The sequence below is a fragment of the Coccinella septempunctata genome, chromosome 3 (assembly GCF_907165205.1).
Source record: "Coccinella septempunctata chromosome 3, icCocSept1.1, whole genome shotgun sequence".
NCBI classification, from domain to species: Eukaryota; Metazoa; Arthropoda; class Insecta; order Coleoptera; family Coccinellidae; genus Coccinella; species Coccinella septempunctata.
This window is the reverse complement of record NC_058191.1, coordinates 39,574,929-39,598,758: the sequence shown is the minus strand read 5'-3', so window position 1 is coordinate 39,598,758 and position 23,830 is coordinate 39,574,929. Positions and strand designations below refer to the sequence as shown.

Here is a 23,830-nt window from a genome sequence, read left to right as displayed (position 1 = left end):
TCAGAATATCATTCTCTCATCAAATTATGATGTTCATACCTCCATTCAATTATTCTCAATTGCTTCTTCTTCGATATATTCAAAAATGAAAAGGTTTCAGTGATTTCGTTTCAGAAATCAAGTGACTGCCAAATCGTTGATCGGACAATCAAAGTTGCCAGAATTGAGTATTCATTCATTCATTGCTGTATCCCGTTACCTAGAATAACCCTAAAAAAATTGAAAAAAAATCGGTGCTATCAAACCCTAATTTCCTAGGGCTACTTGCGACTGTGTGCCCTCCTGTGGCTGAAGAGACCCAAACGTGAACTACAGATCCTTCCACAAACAGGGCATGGATAGTCACCAACCAGATCTGGCCGCCGCTGTATTCTTCTCGAGTCTCCATCATAACTGTGGACCGAAGATTTCCACTGCGATCTGTCTAAAGCTAGTTGTTCCCAGTTATGATCGGCATTAACTGATTTTAGGGATTGATGTAGTATATACTTAAACTGCTTATACTGGCCTAATGGTTTCCGAGCTCCCTCGGTGAATTCGTCATACAGAGATATTTTGGAAAGTCTTGTGTCTTACATCCTGAAAATGTGGTCGCTCCATCTGAGTCGAGTCCTCGTTACTTGAGTCTTAATTGTTATACAACTCGCGCGCTGCATTTGAAACTTTGTGAAACCATCTGATGTGCATTATTTGTCTAAGATGACGTTTTTGCGTTTATTCAAGCTGTTTAATATGTCACCTGAAGGGCGTCCAGCTTTCGTTTCCGTAAAGAAGCGGAAGGACCACTGCTTTGTTAACAGCTGTCTTGGTCTTTAGATTGAGGTCGTGATTTTGAAATACTCTGTCCTCTAGCTTCCAGAATGCCCGTGATGCCGGTGATACGGTTCTGTATTTACATGCCGAGATTAGCCCTAGTATTTATGAAGCTTCCCAATCACTTGAAATGCTCGACCAGTTCTAGAGTTTCATCCTCCAGGCTGATATCTGATTGAAAGCTTTCTGGCAGACTTACCACGAAAATTTTTGTATGCAGGAAGTTCTTCTTGTATGAGGTTCCTATTTACGGGAAATTATGATTTATAGATACATATCTCCATTCAATTATTCTCAATTTGTCAATTGTATCATGAAGAAACCAAAAATCACAATAAAAAATGCATAAAGAAACTGTACTGATGGGTCTCAGATGAAAACTAACATCCTGATCATAAAACAAAACCATACTTTTGTTTTGTGATTGTGATCTCGAGTAAAGGCTAACTACAATGTCGAAAATGTATTTATAAACTTTTATTGTTGTTGCATCAACAGGTCATTCGATGATCCGTTCGAAAAACATAATTGAACTGTCATATTTCGCCCAACCGGAAGGTTTTTTTCATTCGCGAAATGGGGAATGAAATCCCAATGAACCCGAAAATGAGTTTCTGCAGTTGACACGCATCGCAAAATGGACAAATTGAATTAAACAACGTTGTGATGTTCATTTCCGCTTTCGTTCAAACTGTCCTTCGAGTTAAGCTCCAATTTCGGAATATTTTTATCCGATATTGAACGATGTTAGCACAAATGGAAAAACTGCGAATTTGTGTTCTCGAACCCAGAATTGAATGGAAATCGAGCGAACAAGGAACATTTATTGGTTGGAGAATTTCCCAATATTTTTCATTAGTGGATTTTTTGTATTATTCGTTATATTCTCTTTGTTCATTTAGTTTTTATTCCATAGTCCTCTAATATTCCCAAAGAGGGCATTGCTGAAAATTATGGAATGACGCAACCAAAAGAATAAGTGCCATCAGGAAAAAGATCCAGATCCCGAAGTTACTTCAGTGAAATGGGGCTTCGGAGCCCCCTGACTCCCGTTCTTCCAAGCCGAGCTTATCAGATTTTCATCCTGAAATAACGATCCTCGTTTTTGGCCATTTACACGTGATGCAGGACGTGGGATGGAACAGGAAGCACACTAAGTTCCTGACTCGATCCTTCGGTATTGGCGCAGAAGCGGACGCAGAAATTCGATGGAAAATTGTATCAGAAATGCTTCTAGGATATTTTGTAAGTTCCTTGTCACCACAGAGTTTTTCAACGTATGATTTTAAATTTGAAACATCAGATGGGTAAATATTCTTGTTTTGGGTATGAATATCATATTCGAATTGAATTCATTCACAAAATATTCGTTAGCAAGCTACGAGATAATGGACAGTTTTTGGCGCCATTTTTTCATCGGCTTCTTCAAACCTTCATGAAAGTACGTATACTTCATTCACTTTCATTTTAGCAGTCGGTTGGACATGGAAATTTGACACATTCCACTCTGTATAGTACGAAAATGTGGGGTTATGAAGCTTGTCAAAACATTTTTGGGTTTTAAATCAACGCTATGTTGCCCGTTCTACGTAAAAGTTTCTGTTATTACGTATTTTATCACAATGTCGAATCTCTTCGGAAAATATGTGACGAACATAATTGAAGTTTATACAAACTGATTGAAGGCATACCAAATCCAGTTATTTGCATGGAAAATACAAGAGATTAGTATAATATCATAATATGCACTAGCTTGAGGAGAGTTAATGTTCGTTATCTTCTTTGGCTTACATCATTTGTAGATTTCAAAAATATTAACCCGAAGATGGAATGCATATGATGCAGTGGTTGGGAATGGGTATCTCCCTAAGGAATTAACAGATAATTACAAAAATGTTAAATTCTTCAACAAAAATCATCTTGCATCAATATAAGTAAAAGGAATTGAAGGAAGTTTCAAGTTAAGATGAACGTCACCTTTGAACAAAAATTTCACATGAATAAACAAGTAACAGGGCAACTTGCGCGTATTTGTGGCTATTCATCTTAATACATTGATGTAATAATAATAATAAGGTATTTATTAGTACCTTAAGACATTTACATTGTATAGGACAAGTCAAATGAAAAATAGAAAAATCCATTTTAGGGAACTTATTCTCCGATGACATTTATCGAAAATCCTGTAGTAAACTTTTCGCATTAATTCACTCAAACATAAAATTCTCAAATGCCACCACTTTTTTGGGTCTCCCAATCCTCTTCATTCACAATCTTTCTGATTGTGAAAATATTCAGCTGCAATATAAGTCGTTCAGATTCAGAAGAAACATTATATAAATTCTCTATTCTCTTACATTGAATATGTTCGCTAACGTCTGATGTATTGTGGATTTTAGAATATCAAGGTATAACTAGTTGAATGAGCGGACCTGAATTCTAAATAGCACTTCCTGATACCCTGTCTCTTTTTTCAATCACTTTCGGCATTTTCGTAATAAAAATTGATATTAGTTGTGGCAACGGCGTTATGACATTAACGACATTTCATGAGTCCCAACCTAACTTCGTTCTAGTTACAAAAATTTGAGAAAAGTATTTCATGGCCAACCGACTGCTAAAATAAATTTGAATGAAGTATACACACATGTTGTTGGCCTCGGCTTGGCGACCAACCGAGTGCTAGAACAAAAGGGAATGGAGTATACATACAACGATCTCAGCTATGCCATTCAAATCAGAAGTTCTCCTCCTGCTTTGTCTGTTCCGGGGTTCATCATGCACACCAACGAATTCTCGAAATGCCAAACAGATTGAACGAACAAACGTATCATCCCGAACGGGATCAGAACCGATGGAGATCTACTGAGAAATTGCTGATATCCCCGAATGCGAACGCCTTGTTTTCTTGAACTGTCTGTCGAACTGAGCAAATGTAGCGGAAAAAATCCGCGCTCGCTAGAACAGGATCGTTATTTTCCGGATATTTTCAATATTTCACGGGTTCAATGTACCCGAACGAAGAGAATGTCTTATTGATGTGAGTTATTGTTATCTTCGCGAAGCGTCGACAAGAACACCAACAATTTTTGTCTGATAATGATTCAAATCCGAGTAAGATCTGTTGAAGAGTTTTTCAACTCTAACGATAATAAATCTTTCAGTTTAAGACTTTATACTCTGCTTGACAGTAAATAGGGATCCCTGACACAAGAGTATGCTTAGTTAAAAGTTTTAATTAAAGTCTCAGTAAAGCTAATACTCGGTCACCCAACCGCTCGTCTCAAAAGCATCCGTTGCTACATGACCTACGACAGCTAAGTCCCTCGCTTCGTCTCTTTCATGCACCCTCTTTTTGTTTCCGACTGAACAGTTGCGTCAAATCAACTCCATATTCAGATTCTAAAGAAAATATTCAAGATGACATAGTTGATAGAGTCCTCCTTGAATTTCCCTTTGTCCTCTTATCGATGCTTCATTCATTCCAATCCGAAGTAAGTGATCCTGAGGAACGTCACTCGGTTTGAAATTATTTCTTCGAGCTTACGGCACCGATAAATCAATGTCAAAGTATGACAGTCTTCTGTCAGCTGATATCATCTATCCGGTTCCAGACACTTTCATCAAGCGATGATCTGAACACTTTCAATCATTGTTATGACGGAAGAATTGGAAGAGGTTGAAAGTAACGAGTTTCCCGAGGATCCGAGATGGATGAGGATTTCCGCTCTGATTTTCTGAATTCATTGAGATGAATTACCAGAATGAATATCTATTCTACTTTTTTTCCTGGAGACTGGGATGATCGTTCACTTCGGGCTCATGGGAAAATGGTGTTTTAATGTTTTTAAATCTGAGGATCGCTGATTTCAGTCCAAGAAATTGTTCATTTCACTACCTGATTTAAGAACGGAAGTTGAATATATTTTAAGGCAAGTATTTTTTCGTCCCCAATTCAATAAAAACATTAATGCCTGTGATGATAACTGTCATTTGCTCTTTTCAAATTAATTCTTCATCTCACAATCTTTCTGATTGTGGAAACATTCAGCTGAAATATAAGTCGTTTAGATTCAGATGAAACAATACATGAATTCACTTACATTGGGTATTTTCGCTACCGTCTGACGTATTGTGGATTTTAGAATATCAGGGTTACCTACTACACTGCGCAAAAAAATTAACGCACCTTATGGAAATCTAAAATTTATTCTACAACTGAAGGTGTTCTCAATGATAATTATTTTTATCAGAATTATGCATGCATATGTTATCCACTTTCAACGGTTTTCTTCAATACAGATGTTTTTTCCCAGCAGGAATAAAAAAGATGATATTATCAGATTTTGAATGTAGGTACTGGCTCCATTCTGAAATCAGTTGTTCTCGATCGATTCTAGTGATCAATAGTTATTCTTTCGTTTGATTTTCTACACTCGATCGCTATGCAATTTGACCCAAGAGGAATGTGCCCAAGCGGTATTTTTGCGAGAAGAAGGGTGGACATACACAAGAATTGCAGAAAGGTTTGGAGTTTCCCATACAAGTGTGTCCAGAATGTTGCAGCGATTCAGGAAGACAGGTATGAATGTCCGAAGACCAGGACAGGGTAGACCACGGGTAACAACTGCCATTCAAGAACGTTATTTGGGAGTTTCTTCGTTGAGACAACGGTTTGCAACCGCTCGCTTCCTTCGAATTCAGCTTGAGCAAACTCATGAGGTGCAAATTAGCTCTCAGACAATAAGAAATCGCCTCAGAGAATATGATTTAAGACCTCGTGTCGCGGCAAGAGGCCCAGATCTTACCCCAGCCCATCGAAGGACGCGTTTGGATTTTGCGAGAGAGCATATCCATTGGGAAGAGGCCGATTAGGAAAGAGTTCTCTTCACAGATGAGTCTAGATTCTGCCTCTACCATTGTGATCGACGTTCCCTTGTATACAGACGTCCACATGAAAGATATGCTCTGTGCAATTTCCTGAATACTACTGGTTTCGGGGGAGGATCGATTATGGTATGGGGTGGAAGATCTTTGACTGCTCGCACAGACCTAGTGGTCGTTGATAATGGAGCTATGAATGCTGATAAGTATATAAGGAACATTCTTGAAGAGCATGTTGTGCCATTTGCCCCATACATTGGTGAAAATTTCATTTTTATGGACGATAATGCCAGATCCCATCGTGCGCGCATCGTTCAGGAATACCTTGAAGAGGTTGAAGTCTCTCGAATGGAATGGCCAGCAAGAAGTCCAGATCTCAATCCGATTGTGCAGGTTTGGGACAACCTCAATAGAAGGCTGAGAAGTTCAGAAAATCATCCAGCTACTCTTAATGACTTAGGAATCCAACTCGGAAAAATCTGGGAAGGATTAGATCAGAACATTTTAAGATCACTCATTTTGAGTATGAACCTGCGTTGCCGAGCTGTAATTAACGCAAGGGGTGGAAATACCAAGTATTAAATCACTTATCAGCATTTCAGTATTTTGAAAATTGTTCATTTCTCTTCTTTCACATAAGATTCGGTGAAATCCTGAATTTTTCTTCCATTTAATGTGTCTTGTTTCGTTCAAAACCTTCCCGAGAGAACATAAAAAATAAGTTATAAAGTCGATGTAGAGTTAACTTTCATTAAAATTGAGATTTTCAGAATGTGCGTTAATTTTTTTGCGCAGTGTATTTGAATGAGCGGACCTCAAGTCTACGTAGTACTTACTGAAACCCCGTCTTCTCTCTTTTTCAATTTCAATCACTTTCCGCATTTTTGTAATATTAAATGATATTAAAGGCGTTACGACATTAACGACATTTCATGAGTGCCAACCTTACTCCGTTCTAGTTATAAAAACTTGCGAAAATTATTTCATGGCCAACCGAGTGCTAAAATAATAGTGAATGGGGGTATAATTATCCAGCATTTTACAGGGAGCTTGTTGTTTTCTCGTCAACCTGAAATCGACATACCATAACTTGTCAAGTTTCGGATATTTCTGACTTACTGAACTGGATTTTCAAATCTCACAAACGGTTTTATCGTATGAAATAAATTTCGGAATATTTTTTTAAATTTATTTGATAAATCTTTTTCGAATACAAGATATCACCCACGTATTCCAGTTTTCTCATTATGACCATTACGTATCATAAAAATGCCAAAAATTCAAAGAACCCTACTCTTGAAACTAAGTTGGACGCTATGTAATGAAGCTATGAAATGAATATTTGAACGTTTTGTAAAATAAATGTACTCTTCATATTTTCTTATATGATGATGAATGAAAAATATTTGTGATATTCGGAAAATTGGGTACTCTGTTTAAAACATCCACAGATGTGAAGTGTCAGAGATTATGCTAGTTATTCTGAAGGTAATTTTGTTTGTCCAGAGGTGACACTGCTCAATATGAAAACTAAAATTGGCTATATATTTTTATCAGGGCCGAACCGGTAAAAATGCAGCTTGTCTGTTACAAGTGGAAATATTCCATATTTTACATTCAACTGTTTTCGGGGAAAAAATTCTTCAGTGACGTTTCTGATGAATCCTGGCGGCTTCCATTGAATTTTGCTTGTCTGTATCATTGGAACAGCTCGAAAAAAAAATTAACCTCTATCAGACCGTGAACTTTTCACCCCTTTAGCAGGATTCACTATCCAGAATGTCGATGCATTAACCGAATCAGGTGGAATACACCCTTTCATCCGAGCATCAAATCCTTTTTCCCTTTTTCGCGGGGCGCTAGGCGTTTCCCGCGTGAAAATTCGCAATGGGTACGTTAAACCATTATTTATTTCCATTTGGACGTGAAGCACTCTGAATGCTAAATCCGCCACGGTTTCCAACGAGCCTCCACTACCCGTCGAGTCCATCACCGGATCCGAATTGTTCAGTTTAGAACCATAAATAAGGGTGCTCGAATCCAACATTTACAGGTGAGGAGTTTCTAATAAATATTCCCGCTTGTCAGGGCCGGAAATTCATTCGACACGTATGGAGCATCAACATTGTTCGTTCGGGATCATACCGGGGAGGGAAATTCGCCAGAATACATTCCTGATACTGTGGATATTCGTTTTAGATATTAGATGTAATCAGATCGGATGAAAATGGTCAAAAAATTACAATATTTATTCATTTATACACGGGGTAAACCCAATAACAGAATCATAAACTTACAAAAAACTTAATATAAAAGTGAAACGCCCTCAAAATAAACTATACAGGGTGTTCCTAAATTGAACGTACAAAAGAAAAGGGGAGATCCCTTAAGTGAGTTTAAGAAAAAAAGTCCCATAAACATGAGGTCGCAAACGTTTCGTTTTCGAGATACAGAGTGTTGAAGTTTGAATTTTTTTCGAGTTTTTTTCTCATAGTATCTACACTTCACAAGATATTCAACTGAAATTTGGCATAGATATTACATTTTAGAGTTCTCACCACGTGACATGGCAATTTCGATAGAATATCTACAGGGTGATATTTTTTCTGGAACACTGCCACCTGTTCTTCGGCAGAACTTTTTTTTGGTGAGCAACTGTTAATTTGAAAAAATGTAAAAAGAAGCTTTGTTCTTATGCTAAACTTTTCGGTCTCTTGTAGTTTTGTCGTATCTACCAACGATTTCGAGAAAAAAAATTTTGAACGATTCTCTCGAAATTCTCGTAACTATGATAGGAAGGCCAGTTTGTAATCTGTGGTGAATGAATTCAGTGCCAGTTTTGACACATCAAATTATTGAACGTTTGTTTTTTTTAAAAGTGTAGTTTAGTATAAGAACAAAGCTTTTTTTTTTACATTTTTTCAAATTAACAGTTGCTCACCAAAAAAAGTTCTGCAGAAGAACAGGTGGCAGTGTTCCAGAAAAAATATCACCCTGTAGATCTTCTATCGAAAATGCCATGTCACGTGGTGAGAACTTTAAAATGTAATATCTATGCCAAATTTCAGTTGAATATCTTGTGAAGTGTAGATACTATGAGACAAAAACTTGAAAAAAATTCAAACTTCAACACTCTGTATCTCGAAAACGAAACGTTTGCGACCCCATGTTTATGGGACTTTTTTTTTTAAACTCACTTAAGGAATCTCCCCTTTTCGTTTGTACGTTCAATTTAGGAACACCCTGTATAAAAAAATGGAATATTTATTTGTTTAGAGGCACTAAGAAGTTTAATTCTTAGTGCAAGCAAAAAGGATTCTTTCGTGATTTTTGTCTTCCTGTCGTCCTGGAACCACTCACAGGGTGGGAGAGAAAGATTAGGGCAAAGTTGCAACCATTTGCAGAAGCCAATCTCCCTTCGTTTAGATTTTCATCTGCGAAATGGCAATTTTCAAAAATTGCAAATTTCAATCTGCGATATCTCCTGTTATATTCGTCTGATCAAATTTGGATTTCCGGTTATATAATCAGCGTTGCCTAGGCTTCCACCGTATCACAAAAACTCGATTTCGAAAATCTCGTTTTTTAGGTCGAAAATGAGCAAGGGGTTAGACCCCCCTAAAATGACCTATTTGCTACTCTGTCTAAAAATCAGGATGTTCTATGACTGTTCTCGGATATGGAGTGCATAGAATTTGTTTTTAAGATTCTAGAAAACCAAACAGTTGATAATTCAGTAGAGAATTTCATTCCAGAGAGCTCCTAGAAGTCAACTCGAAAATGAAAAGTGGAAAAACAAAAAAAAATATTATCTCCTGAACTGAGCCGGATATTTGAAATTTCGGTATGAAAATATAGGTTTTCGAACACGCTGAATCTATTGCGAGCAGTTTCGAAAGCCTATTTCCCTTCGTTGCGATTTTCATCTAGGAAATGGAATTTTTCAAAGATTGCTAATTTCACTGGAGAATTCGTCAAGACTGGACGGTTATGCCGAGATGGATGAAATTCTCAGATTTGCTACTAGAAGAGTTGCTCTTTCAGAATATGCATCACGTTCAGATCTACAATGATTTCTCTGGAAGAAAAATTACTTTCGAGTAATTTTTCGAAGGTCATCTTTCGAGATGACCTTCGAAAAATTCTCCAAAAGTTGGGTTCAGGTAAAACTTCTTCAAGACCGAACGGTTGCACCGGAGTGGATGAAATGTCGAGATATAGAAAGCTTGCTTTTCCAGAGTGTATATCACCTTTAAATCTTCCACGATTTTTCTACTAGATACCACCTAATTTGAAGGTTGAAAAATGGAAAAATTAAAAATTTGATTGTCTGGTAAACAGTGTTAGATATCCGAAAGTTTCATAAGCAACTATTGGTTTTCGAACACGCTTAATATAATAATATAGCTCATATTACAATGATAACAAAAGCAGAACTGAAAATGGACAACTTCAAGTCAATTTTCATCTTGAGATGCATATTTCCATGTATAGTTTTCCGCTTTACATGCTGATTTTTGCCAACTTAACTCTTAACTTCGAAAGAGAAACATCATTTTGTCCCTCTCTATTTGTTTCGTATCAAATAGCACGTCTAGAAAATCTTGTCGAGCTCAGAACTCCAGAAAACAACAATTTTTTTTTCGGAAGCTACTTTCGTAATCATCAGGATGATGCAGGATTCCGAGGAACTGAATGAATTACAGTTTTTTCTGTCCTTGGAATTGCATGAACTTTCGGTCGGAAGCGAAGTCGAGTCACTGCGGCACTTAAAACTTTTTGTTATTTATCCCCACGAAGGAGAAGGAGAGGGCAAAACCGTAATATTTTATGTGAACTATATAAAATACAGATCCTTTTGTTGCTTATTTTTTTTCCCGAGGCTAATAACGGATCATTTCGCGACCCTTTGTTATCCGACGAAAATGTCCTCGGATACTCGCTTGAGTCCCATCCTATTTCTCGTTCTTTCTCAAATTTCCTGTCTTTTATGGCCTGTGTTCTTTCGGTTGTATATGCGCAGTTAAGGCTGATAACGTGATATAACGGCACCGTTAAGCATTTTGCGGTTTGACGTTCGGTACGGGAATTTTATGATATTCAGGAAAAAAAATTTGGAGAGATATTTTGTTGATTGTTAGAACATTTTATTTTTTACGTTGTGGGAAATAAATTATTATCAGTTTAACAATTCTGGTCTTTCGAATTGAAGACTGTGAATTATACAATATTTCTTTAACAACTCTCAAACCTGAGGATGCCTAACCTAACAAACTTTCATTTTTTTTTGGATGCTTGTTCCTTTGACAGAGAGCCTTATTATTCGTCCCAATTGTCTGAAATTTTTGAATTTTGAGCTCAAAATGGTCTGAACATGATAATTCAATTCATAAAAGAGCCAGAACAAAACACTTGACTTTCTTTCAGAGAAACGAAGAATGGTGAAAACCTAAGCCTCCTGAAATCCTTCCTTTTTGAGTTATTAGCAAAAATTTAGATTTTGATGATTTTTAAAAGCTCTCATATAACTATTTTCTCTTCGAAGTTGCACATCTGAAACTTGAACCACATTTTTTTGTGACGTTCAGAAGAAAACAGTAGACATCTAAACAGTGTCAGTCTTTTTTTGCGGTCAAAAGAAACATTTTTTTCCTATAAATTTTTTTCGAAGCAGCTCGGCTCAAAAGTTACAGGATGTTAGAAAACCAACCAGATTCTTCAGGTCAAAAGAAACACTCTTTTCGTATACCATTTTTTTCGAATCAGTTCGGTTTGAAAGATACAGGCTATTGGAAAACCATAAAAAATGTTATTTTCAGTTCTATCTCACAAACGATTTTATCGCATGAGGTGAATTTCGAAATATAATTGTTCATTTATTTGATGAATCTTTTTCGAACACAAGAAATCACCCACGTCTTCCAGTTTTCTCATTATGACCATTACGTACCATAAAAATACCAAAAATTCCAAAGAATCCAACTCTTGAAACTGAGTGGACGCTATATAATGAATATTTGAACGTTTTGTAAAAAAAATTAAAGTATTCTTTACATTTTCTCGTATAATGCGCCGTTTGCGAGTAATTTGATGTTCAAAAATGAGAAGTATCCGTGAAATTTGAAAAATTGGGTACTTTGGCTGAAGACTACTCTATTTAAAAGATCCCCAGATGCCCAGATGTGTAGTGTCACAGATTCAGCTAGTTATTCTGAAGGTAATTTTATTTTTCCAGGAGTGGCACAGCTCATTATGAGTATTTCAAATAGCTATACCTATCTTATACCATTACCTACCATAAAAATACCAAAAATTCAAAGAACCCAACTTTTGTAACTAAGTTGAAAGCTATCTAATGAATATTTTCACGTTTTGTAAAATAAGAGTGTCTATACTTCATATTTTTTCGTATAATGCGCCGTTTTTGAGTAATTTGATGATCAAAAATCAAAAATTATCTGAGAAATTTGAAAAATTGGGTATTTTGGCTGAATACAACTCTGTTTAAAGGATCCACAGTTTGTGTAGTGTCACTGATTTAGCTAGTTAATCTGAAGCTTATTTTGTTATTCCAGATGTAACATACATGAAAACTTAAAATCAGCGGGTTTCTTGAAACTTCGATTGTCCGATCAACGATTTTTGAAACGAAATGACTGAAACCTTTTTATTTCTGAATATATTGAAGAAATAGCAATTGAGAATAATTGAATGGACGTATGAACATCATAATTTGATGCGAGAATGATATTCTGAATGATCATGACTTTATCATCGATAAAAAACAATTTGACCTCTAATCGTCAATCAAGCGTTGATTCCCCGATCAAGCTTCATGAAACCCGGGATATATATTTTTATCATTATATTTATTACTGTTTCTTTCGACCTCAATAATATACTGTTGAAATATTTATACGAGTCAAAGACTCACCCTACATATACTTTTGAAATCTGCGATTTTTTTCCAATTCAGATGATGAATTCAATTAGTCTAAATTTAAGAAAACAAAACTTTGCCTCATAATTCTAAATAAAGAAAAAGAAAAGTTTTTCAAGTTGGTCAGTGGATTCTACGCAAAAAAGCTCCTGTAGAATTGTGTAGAAGGTTCAAGTTTGGATTAAGTGTGCTCATAACTCGAAAAAGTTTTTAACATTCTTTGTTTCTCTGAAAAAGTACTAGAAAAGGTGCCATGTGTTTTGTTCTAGCTCATTTAGTTTCCGAAAACTCCTCACTGGACATCGAATTTGAGACTTCCATGGTGAGGAATATCAGTCACAAGGAACAGTTGTATACAATTTATTCAATGGCAATGTTTCTGAGCATTTAGCTCCTTCATCAGGACCATGAATAATGGTTATAAATCATTCGAATACATCGAAATCATCAAATAAATGTTCATACAATAAAATGGCCTTCTCAGGATATAATTAAAACCATACATTTTAATGCAGTCTGTATTGGCTGATGCTTTTGTTTATACTGATACGTCTTGTTTGGTGTGGTTTTAATGCTATCCTATGTATTCGAATGATTTATAACCATTATTCATGGGCCTGATGAAGGAGCTAAATGCTCAGAAACGTTGCCATTGAATAAATTGTATACAACTGTTCCTTGTGACTGATATTCCTCAACATCGAATTAAATCTTCAGAACGATAATTTATCTGAAAGAATTTGAGACTGTCTGAACAGTTATCAAGGTAATGAATTCATTTCCTTTGGCTTTTCCACGCTGTATAGAAAATATTAAAAATAAATCTTCCTACCTACGATGAATGTTCACGGGCCGCCACTGTAATCTGCCTACCTCAAATTGAAAACTACGATAATTTTAGTGGATTAATAAACCAAATGTGCTTGAATTTCGTATTCATCCCCATCGGATAACTCTTCAAGTGAGAATGATATCGCTTCTACCGAATTACTCAAAAACAATCCTATTAAACACTCGAATCTCTCTTCACCTGCCAATCCCGATCGAAAATGTCCTATTGAAAACAGAACGATCGTTCCCCGCTTGTTCCAGCAAGACGCAACAGGTTCCTGACCCGACGCGTAAACACCTACAGAGAGACCTGCTATTCCTTGGGCCTCTCCATCTAGCCAAGGGCCCGAAATCGATGGCGGCCAATTTGAATAATCCGCACTTCAGACGCCACCCTCCGACGCGGATCATTTGAATATATGCAAATTTTTTCCGGATTTGAATAATTAACCGCAAATTCGACGGGGGTAAATCGGGAGATCAGACGTCGGTTCTTTCTGGCTGGCGAACCCTTTTCATCGCGTCTAATTTGACGTTCGGATATTCGTTAAGGTCGAACCCCTTGTGTAACGGTATTCGGTCCCTTGGCGGCCGCCCCCGTTGGGGGTGGAAGTCTAACATGCATTATTCACACCTGGGACTCGCGAACTCCGCTTCGGAGGTCATGAAAGAAAGATGGATTGGCAGAGGACGTTTTGCGTATTTATCACTTTCGATTTCTTGGATTGTTCTACATCTGTTTGGGTCGTGAGGGTTGGCAAGAGTCGGACGAATTTTTTTCGAAGATTCTATGATATATTATGTATCATAGTAGAGCTCCTACATGTCCTACTGGAATTTATGTTGCTTATAGATTATCACTTCCTTCTATTAAAGGTCGGATCCATTACTACATGACCTAAGACAGCCACGTCCCTCGCTTCGTCTGTTTCATGCACCCTCTTTTTGTTTCCGACTGAACCAGTAACGTCGAATTTGGCTCTTCTTGTGATAAATTTCAAGGTTTTATCCAATTCGGCATAACCGTTCGGTCTTGAGGAAGTTTTAACTGATCCCAACTATCTGGGAATTTTTCGAAGGTCAACTTTCGAGTAGTTTTTCTTCCAGGAAAATTATCGTAGATTTAAATGTGATAAATATTCTGAAAGAGCAACTCTTCTTGTAATAAATCTGAGAATTTTCTCCATCTCAGCACAACCGTTTTGTCTTGAGGAAGTTTTAACTGAACTCATCTTTTTGGGAATTTTTCGAAGGTCATCTTTGGAGTGATTTATCTTCCAGGAAAGTTATCGTAGATTGGAATGTTATACATATTCTGAAAGAGCAACTCTTCTTGTAATAAATCTAGAGATTTTATCCATCTCGGTGAACCGTTCGGTCTTGACGAATTCTCAAGTGAAATTTGCAATTTTTAAAAATGCAATTTCCACTTTTCATTTTCGAGTTGACTTCTAGGAGCTCTCTGGAATGAAATTCTCTACTTACTGTTTGGTTTTCTAGAATCTTCAAAACAAATTCTATGCATTCCATATCCTAAGACAGTAATAGAACAACCTGATTTTTAGACAGAGTAGCAAATAGGTTATTTTAGGGGGTCTAACCCCTTGCTCATTTTTGACCTAAGAAACGAGATTTTCGAAATCGAGTTTTTGTGTTTGGGTGGAAGCCTAGGCAACGTTGATTATATAACCGGAAATCCCAATTTGATCAGACGAATATAACAGGAGATATCGCAGATTGAAAATTGCAATTTTTGAAAAATGCCATTTCCAAGATGAAAATCTCAACGAAGGGAGATAGGCTTTCAAAACTACTCGCAATAGATTCAGCGTGTTCGAAAACCTATATTTCCATACCAAAATTTCGAATATCTGGCACTGTTTAGTAGAAAAGAATTTTTTTTGTTTTTCCACTTTTCATTTTCGAGTTGACTTCGAGGAGCTCTCTGGAGTGCAATTCTTTATTGAATCATCAACTGTTTGGTTTTCTAGAATCGTCAAAACAAATTCAACGCACTCCATATCATAAGACAGTAATAGAACATCCTGATTTTCAGACAGAGTAGCAAATAAGTCATTTTAGGGGGGTCTAACCCCTTGCTCATTTTTGACCCAAAAAATCGAGATTTTCGAAATCGAGTTTTTGTGCTTGGGTGGAAGCCTAGGCAACGCTGATTATATTACTGGAAATCCCAATTCGATCAGACGAATATAACAGGAGATATCGCATATTGAAATTTGAAATTTTTGAAAATCTCAACGAAGGGAGATAGGCTTTCGAAGCTGCTCGCAATAGATTCAGCGTGTTCGAAAACCTATATTTTCATACCAAAGTTTCAAATATCCGACCCATTTTGGGAGAAAATAATTGTTTTTGTTTTTCCACTTTTCATTTTCGAGTTGACTTCGAAAAGCTCACTGGAGTGCAATTCCCTATTAAATCATTAACTGTTTGGTTTTCTTGAATCTTCAAAACAAATTCTATGCACTCCATATCTTAAGACAGTAGTAGAACATCTTGATTTTCAGACAGAGTAGCAAATAAGTCATTTTAGGGGGGTCTAACCCCTTGCTCATTTTTGACCCAAAAAATCGAGATTTTCGAAATCGAGTTTATGTGCTAGGGTGGGAGCCTTGGCAACGCTGATTATATAACCGAAAATCCCAATTGGATCAGACTAATATAACAGGAGATATCGCAGATTGAAATTTGCAATTTTTGAAAAATGCCATTTCGGAGATGAAAATCTAAACTAAGCGAAATAGGCTTTCGAAATTGCTCACAATAGATTAAGCCTGATCGAAAACCTAAATTTGCTTACCAAACTTTCGGATATCGAATATTGTTTACCAGAAAATCAAATTTTTAATTTGAAAGGAGCAACTCTTTTAGTAATAGATCTCGAAATTTCATCGACCTCAGTGCAACTGTTTGGTCTCCCAGAAAAATCATCGTAGATGTGAATATTATACACTCTTCTAGTAACAAATCTTGAAATTTCATCGATAAAATATTCAACTTTTATATTCTCTGTTATTGCTTGGTTTTTGCGATATACAATATTTCGTTTCTTTGGTTTTCACTACATTCATTTTAATAAGGTTCAACGAGACATATTTCTACTTTGTATTCCCTTCCAATCTCCTTTTGACAAGAGCAAATTCGCCTCAGTTACAGCTTACTAATGGTTCGAAATGAGGAAAGTAATTTTTTTCCCCACTCTCAAATCCATGGTCCCCCGAATCGAAACGAGCGTTTCCACCGACACTATTACCATCCATAGCGAAAATAGTGCCCTATCGGAAAATTCAATAAAACCCATTCTGGCAGCCGGGTCCTGAATATTATCCCGGTACGTGATAAGATCTACCCCGAACGGAAAAGGGTTGTTTCTAAACCTCCAGAATGGAAATCGATAGTGCCTGGTAGTCCAACGGGAAGTGTGTTCTACCGGGTTTTATTTATTTTTGAGCAGTCACGGCCGAGGTGGAACTGCGTCGTAAAGAGACCTTAGTTCAGACACAAGGGGATTATGGATCCTACAAAATTTCATTTCCCGGATGATGGGGGACCTTGCGGGCGCGTTAGTTTTATGCCTTGTACCTATCTGCGAGGTCTTGAAGACGACAGGTTTCTAGAATGTATGAGGTGGGTTTATGTTCGGCCATTTTTGAATGAATTTTGGCGTCTCCCAAAATGAAAATGCGTATACAGAGTGTATATTACTAGATCTGAAAAATTTGAGGGGTGCTTCCTTGTCAGAAAATAGTGTGGGTTTTTTTTCTGAGCAGCCTCTGCTTAGATGTAGCACCCTAAAGATGACACCTGAAAAGCAATTCAGAATTTTTTCTTATACAGGGTGAATCTTTGACTCGTACAAATATTTTAACAGTAGAGTCTTGAGGTCAAAAGAAACACTTTTTTCCTTTACCATTTTTTCTGAATCAGCTCGGTTTGAAAGATACAGGCTGTTGAAAAAACCATAAAAAAATTATTTTTAGTACACAGGGTGTTCCTAAATTGAACGTACAAACGAAGAAGGGAGATTCTTTAAGTGAGTTTAAGCAAAAAGTCCCATAAACATGGAGTCGCAAACGTTTCGTTTTCGAGATACAGTGTTGAAGTTTGAATTTTTTTCTCATAGAATCTACACTTCACAAGATATTCAACTGAAATTTGGCATAGATATTACATTTTAGAGTTCTCACCACGTGACATGGCAATTTCGATAGAATATCCACAGGGTGATATTTTTTCTGGAACACTGCCACCTGTTCTTCTGCAGAACTTTTTTTTTGGTGAGCTACTGTTAATTTGAAAAAATGTAAAAAGAAGCTTTGTTCTTATACTAAACTTTTCGGTCTCTAGTAGTTTTGTCGTATCTACCAACGATTTCGAGAAAAAAAATTTAAACTTCAACACTCTGTATCTCGAAAACGTAACGTTTGCGACCCCATGTTTATGGGACTTTTTTTTCTTAAACTCACTTGAGGAATCTCCCCTTTTCGTTTGTACGTTCAATTTAGGAACACCCTGTATATACATATATAATATTCTTTTGATACAGAGCGTTACAATCTTTAACATGTGTATGAGATACAGTTTTAGCAGAGGTTAGCGTAAACGGGGTACCATACAAATTGGTGTACGAAACAAGAGCTCAGGGAAAACCTCAGTAAAAAAACCTTTCTTCCCGTGAGTGTGGTGGATTGTAATTGTTCACGAAATAAGCTGAAATATTCCATATTGAAGGGCAGGCATCTCGCACTTCAAAAATCGATTCTTTCTCCAACAAAAAGGAAAATGCAGCAAGTCTTCTCCAAGATACCAGAAACTTTCATCCGAAATAAAGAGAAAACAAATGCAGAAAAAGGTAAATTAATAAAATAAGATTCAATATGTCAGATTGCTCTAAAATTGACAACCCGATTTAAAAAAGATTCGGAAACTGCATGTATAGCTCTAAAACCATCTTGAAATTTATAAATCGGACAATGATTAACCAGATGATATATGGTTTCTTCTGGTTCCCCGCATTCACAACTAGGGCTTTCAACTGAATTCCACCTTATAAGCATGCTATTGCAACGTCCGCGACCAATTCTTATACGATTCAGAATACACCATATTTTCCTGGGAAGATCAAAACCAGGAACGCTATTCTATTTTAAGTTCTAACTCACAAACGGTTTTATCGAATGAAATGATTTTGGGAATATAGTTTTTCATTTATTTTATGAATCTTTTTCGAACACAAGATATCACCCATGTCTTCCAGTTCTCCCATTATAACCATTACGTACCATAAAAATAACAAAAATTCAAAGAACCTAACTATTGAAACTAAGTTGGACGCTATCTAAAGAATATTTGAACGTTTTGTAACATAAAGGTATTCTTCATATTTTGTGCTATAATGTGCCGTTTCTGAGTAATTCGATGTTCAAAATAAAAAAAAAGTGTTTCTTTAGACCTCAAGAATCCACTGTTAAAATATTTGTACGAGTCGAACACTCACCTTGTATACCAGAAAACTGACATAAATTGAGCTGACAGTCTATGGCAGTGAGAAAGCTATAAAAAAGTTTTAGTGGCGTTCCCCCATGATTTCAATTGTTCAAAATCAAGCTATAAAAAATTTATTCTTCATTGAAAGTATATGTCATTTCCCATCGAGAAAAAGATTTCTGTAATATGGACCTAAAAACGCTTACCTTGATTGATTGACCAGAAGGTCAAGTCCTCATGTCTAACATACGTCGATTCTTTCGCCTCAGCGCACAAATCTGCGATATGAGGCGAAAACACACCAGAATGTTGCAGTGAAACATGATAGTCCATTGTGTAATTATCTCTCACTAAATCTTGTTCCGGTATCCTTATGGCACTAGGATTTTTCTGGCGGAGTTTCGACATAGCATCTGATGAGATGAAAGAGTCCTTGGGAAAATGGAACAGGAAACACACTACTTGATATTGCGATTGGCCTCTCTCTTCTTCGCCCAAGATCAGAGCTTTAATAACTTGAACTTCCTGAAAAGAAGGATAAGAAAAAATAAGTAAGTATAAATGTTCATTTCAACATATTAAATCTTTGATAGAGTGATAAAGTTTGGTAAACTTGATGAGGTGATTAGTACTGGGGTGTGTTAAGATGGTTATTTATTTATGTTTATTTATATTTATTTATATATTATGTATTTTGATATTTCATTTGAGGCTTTTATCAAAACAAGATTTACTCGTTTGTGTTTTATTATTATATTATTATTCTATCTCTACAAGCTTAAAATGTACTGTCTTTTAATTGTTCATATATCTTAACTTGTAAATATTATTTTATGTATACAACAGTTAGTTTAGTACTTTGTCTTTACACCTAATGTATTGATTTATATGTGTGCAATTGGTTCATTTAAAGTGTTCCTCTGTTTCCGTGGCTTTTCACGTTTTTTGTCGTGCAATCTCTACACTTAATTTATTATTAATAAGTCAATTCAATTACCATGCTGCTCTTGCCACAAAACTCCCTCTCTATATACACTGCGCAAAAAAATTAACGCACATTATGGAAATCTCAAATTTATTCTACAACTGAAGGTGTTCTCAATGATAATTATTTTTATAAGAATTATGCATGCATAATATGTTATCCACTTTCAACGGTTTTCTTCAATACAGATGTTTTTTCCTAGCAGGAATAAAAAAAGATGATATTATCAGATTTTGAATGTATTGGCTCCATTCTAAAATCAGTTGTTCTCGATCAATTCTAGTGATCAATAGTTTTTCTTTCGTTTGATTTTCTACACTCGATCGCTATGCAACGCGAAACACGCAATTTGACCCAAGAGGAATGTGCCTAAGCGGTAGTTTTGCGAGAAGAGGGGTGGACATACACAAGAATTGCAGAAAGGTTTGGAGTTTCCCATACAAGTGTGTCCAGATTGTTGCAGCGATTCAGGGAGACAGGTATGAATATCCGAAGACCAGGACAGGGTAGACCACGGGTAACAACTGCCATTCAGGAACGTTACTTGAGAGTTTCTTCGTTGAGACAACGGTTTGCAACCGCTCGCCTCCTTCAAATTCAGCTTGAGCAAACTCATGAGGTGCAAACTAGCACTCAGGCAATAAGAAATCGCCTTAGAGAATATGATTTAAGGCCTCGTGTCGCGGCAAGAGGCCCAGCTCTTACCCCAGCCCATCGAAGGGCGCGTTTGGATTTTGCGAGAGAGCATATCCATTGGGAAGAGGCCGATTGGGAAAAGTTCTCTTCACAGATGAGTCTAGATTCTGCCTGTACCATTGTGATCGACGTTTCCTTGTATACAGACGTCCACATGAAAGATATGCTCAGTGCAATTTCCTGAATACTACTGGTTTAGGGGAAGGATCGATTATAGTATGGGGTGGAAGATCTTTGATTGCTCGCACAGACCTAGTGGTCGTTGATAATGGAGCTATGAATGCTGATAAGTATATAAGGAACATTCTTGAAGAGCATGTAGTGCCATTTGCCCCATACATTGGTGAAAATTTCATTTTTATGGACGATAATGCCAGACCCTATGGTGCGCGCATCGTTCAGGAGTACCTTGAAGAGGTTGAAGTCTCTCGAATGGAATGGCCAGCAAGAAGTCCAGATCTCAATCCGATTGAGCAGGTTTGGGACAACCTCAATAGAAGGCTGAGAAGTTCAGAAAATCATCCAGCTACTCTTAATGACTTAGGAATCCAACTCGGAGAAATCTGGAAAGGATTAGATCAGAACATTTTAAGATCACTCATTTTGAGTATGAACCGTCGTTGCCGAGCTGTAATTAACGCAAGGGGTGGAAATACCAAGTATTGAATCACTAATCAGCATTTCAGTAATTTGAAAATTGTTAATTTCTCTTTTTTCACATAAGATTCGGTGAAATCCTGAATTTTTCTTCCATTTAATGTGTCTTGTTTCGTTCAAAACCTTCCCGAGAGAACATAAATTATAAAGTCAATGTAGAGTTAACTTTCATTAAAATTGAGATTTTCAGAATGTGCGTTAATTTTTTTGCGCAGTTAATTTCTGTAGTAGTTTTGTTTTGTGTTTCTATGATATTTCTATGTTACTTTCATTGACTTGTGAAAACAATTCTTGAAATTGTAAAATACATCAATAAACTCTCTCTCTCATCCATTGTCAACTGTTTACGTTCTTTAAATTGAGCAACTTGCTCGAAAATGCGCAGACCCAAAAAAAATTGCGATCGTTATATCCAAATCGAGAGAACCTCTTGAATGAAAGATAATATTGGGTTAAGGGCAAAAATCACTGGCAGCGCAGAGAGACGTCAGGTGGAGGGTGAAATCCCGACAGGATTCCGTTTTATCGGGACTCCAACGGTTCCTGGAATTGCATAATAATGCGGCAATACAGAATAGGGGAGAATCCCTGTTATATCCTGATTCCGACGACGGCGCTCGCACGCCCTTAGAGCTGTAGTATATACGAACTATTGCACATTCAGGGGAGAAGAAACGGCTTTGATGTTCGATTCGTATTTTCTCCAATATCGTAAAAAATTATGTTTATTTTATTTGCTTCGTTCCTTTCACGTTCCACCCCTGGCAAATATGGATGTAGGTATGTTATTATCCCAAACATGGGATGAAATGCATTTATACACAGCTGCTGCGTTATGACGTTGAAAAAGTTCGATTCTAGGATTCACTATGGTAAATCTTTTTGTGGGGAGATACCTTGGATCCTGTAGAGTACCTCTGCCAAAATTAGACCCGTATATAGGGGGAACTGTCTAGGACAGCCTGTCAGAAAAAAAAAACAACATACTTGAGTGTGTCAGATTGAGATAGAGTCATTCGGGGTAACTGAGCGCAGAGGGTAAGTGTGCGCAGTGCGTATATCTGGACTATGCAATGTATGAAAGAGGGGTTCATTTGGGTGAAGCAAGGGCGCAGAATCGCTATATTAGTTTTTCATAGGAGTGCGCCGTGCTACGTTTCTTTAACTTTTTATTTGCAATCAATCAAATTCACTAGTTTTCTTGTTAATTTTTAGCATCTATGCACATTCTGCCAGGTCCAAGTTCCGAGTCCCTCAGTGTTAAACAATATTTTATTCGATCATGGGCATATTAATCTAAATATATAATAAAAAATTTTAGGTTCTCTTAGCTGCTCAACTCTATAAGAACGTCAATTCAAATTTTGGCTTACTGGGGAAAGTGTGCGCGGGTAAGTGTGCGCATAGATTCATTATATGGGCATTAGTTCAGTGAGGAATAAATTATGACATTGTTGATTTTCTTGGTTAAGACTCGATCAATATTGTCCTATTTGTTCAGAAAAATATGAAGAGCCACCAACAGGGGAATGTATCAAGTGTTGTGTGCACCAAGAATTGTGGCACGAACAATAATGCACTGCTTGTAAAAAGGCGCTTCTGTATTGACAATAAACAGCATTTCTCTAATATTGTAACATTTTGATGACATTATTTTGTAGTTTGTTTTGATTGTGTGGTTCACTAAGCACTGCGTTCACTTACCCCGTGAGGGTGCGCACACTTACCCGCAATACGGGGCATGTGTACGCACTCCGACTTTCATTATTAAATTCTTTTTTGCGGAAAGAAAACGTTTTTGTTTGTTTGCTTTTTGATGTTTTCTTATAGATTAGAAAATTCTCTATCTTATGAATATGTTTTAATTTTCCTAGCTTCAACATTTGAAACAGGGTATGGCTTGAAAGGCAAAAGTGCGCACAGTTGCCCCGAATGACTCTATATGTGGTTAAGTACATGGTGAAAAGTATATATTCTCTTAATCTGACAATTTGAGCTTGATGAAAATATGTGAGAGTGGCTTTTTTTTTATATTGAATATTGATTCAAGAAAATCGGAAAAAATATAGTCTGACAGTTTCAGCAAGCCGAAACAATATAAATTGGCCATAAAGGTCACAAAAATCAGTTTTTTTTAATTATCTCATCTCCTGGGCTTCGAATTGTTTTCGCATTCATCACAAAAATTGTAGAGCATAACATTTTCTACAAATTTTGTCCGAAACGATTTTTTCTACGTTTGAACGTTTTTGAGATATATGGCGATGAATGTACATTAGACTGGGTTTCTACATTGACCTTGGCCTTTTACATGTGTAGCTAAGCTCCTCGCCCTTATCGCCCTCTAATTCGAAAACGGTAAAGAGTATGTAAAATTACTTCAGACAAAAGTTGTATAGAATTTTATCATCTACAACTTTCATTATGAATACAGAAACGATTAGAGATACAGGAAGGGAGATATTTAAAGAAAACTCCTTCTAATCATCTTCAAACTATCAGATTAAGAAAACCTC

At 36.6% G+C, this 23,830-nt stretch overlaps 1 protein-coding gene across 1 annotated transcript in view; it reads right to left on the bottom strand.

The window, feature by feature from the left end:
* Window positions 1–23,830, bottom strand: part of LOC123309930 (out at first protein) — a 180,010-nt gene that overhangs the window by 18,433 nt on the left and 137,747 nt on the right. The window contains exon 3 of the mRNA XM_044893239.1: window positions 19,183–19,501. Within this exon, the coding sequence (XP_044749174.1) occupies window positions 19,183–19,501 (319 nt within the window). The remainder of the gene's footprint in view (window positions 1–19,182; window positions 19,502–23,830) is intronic.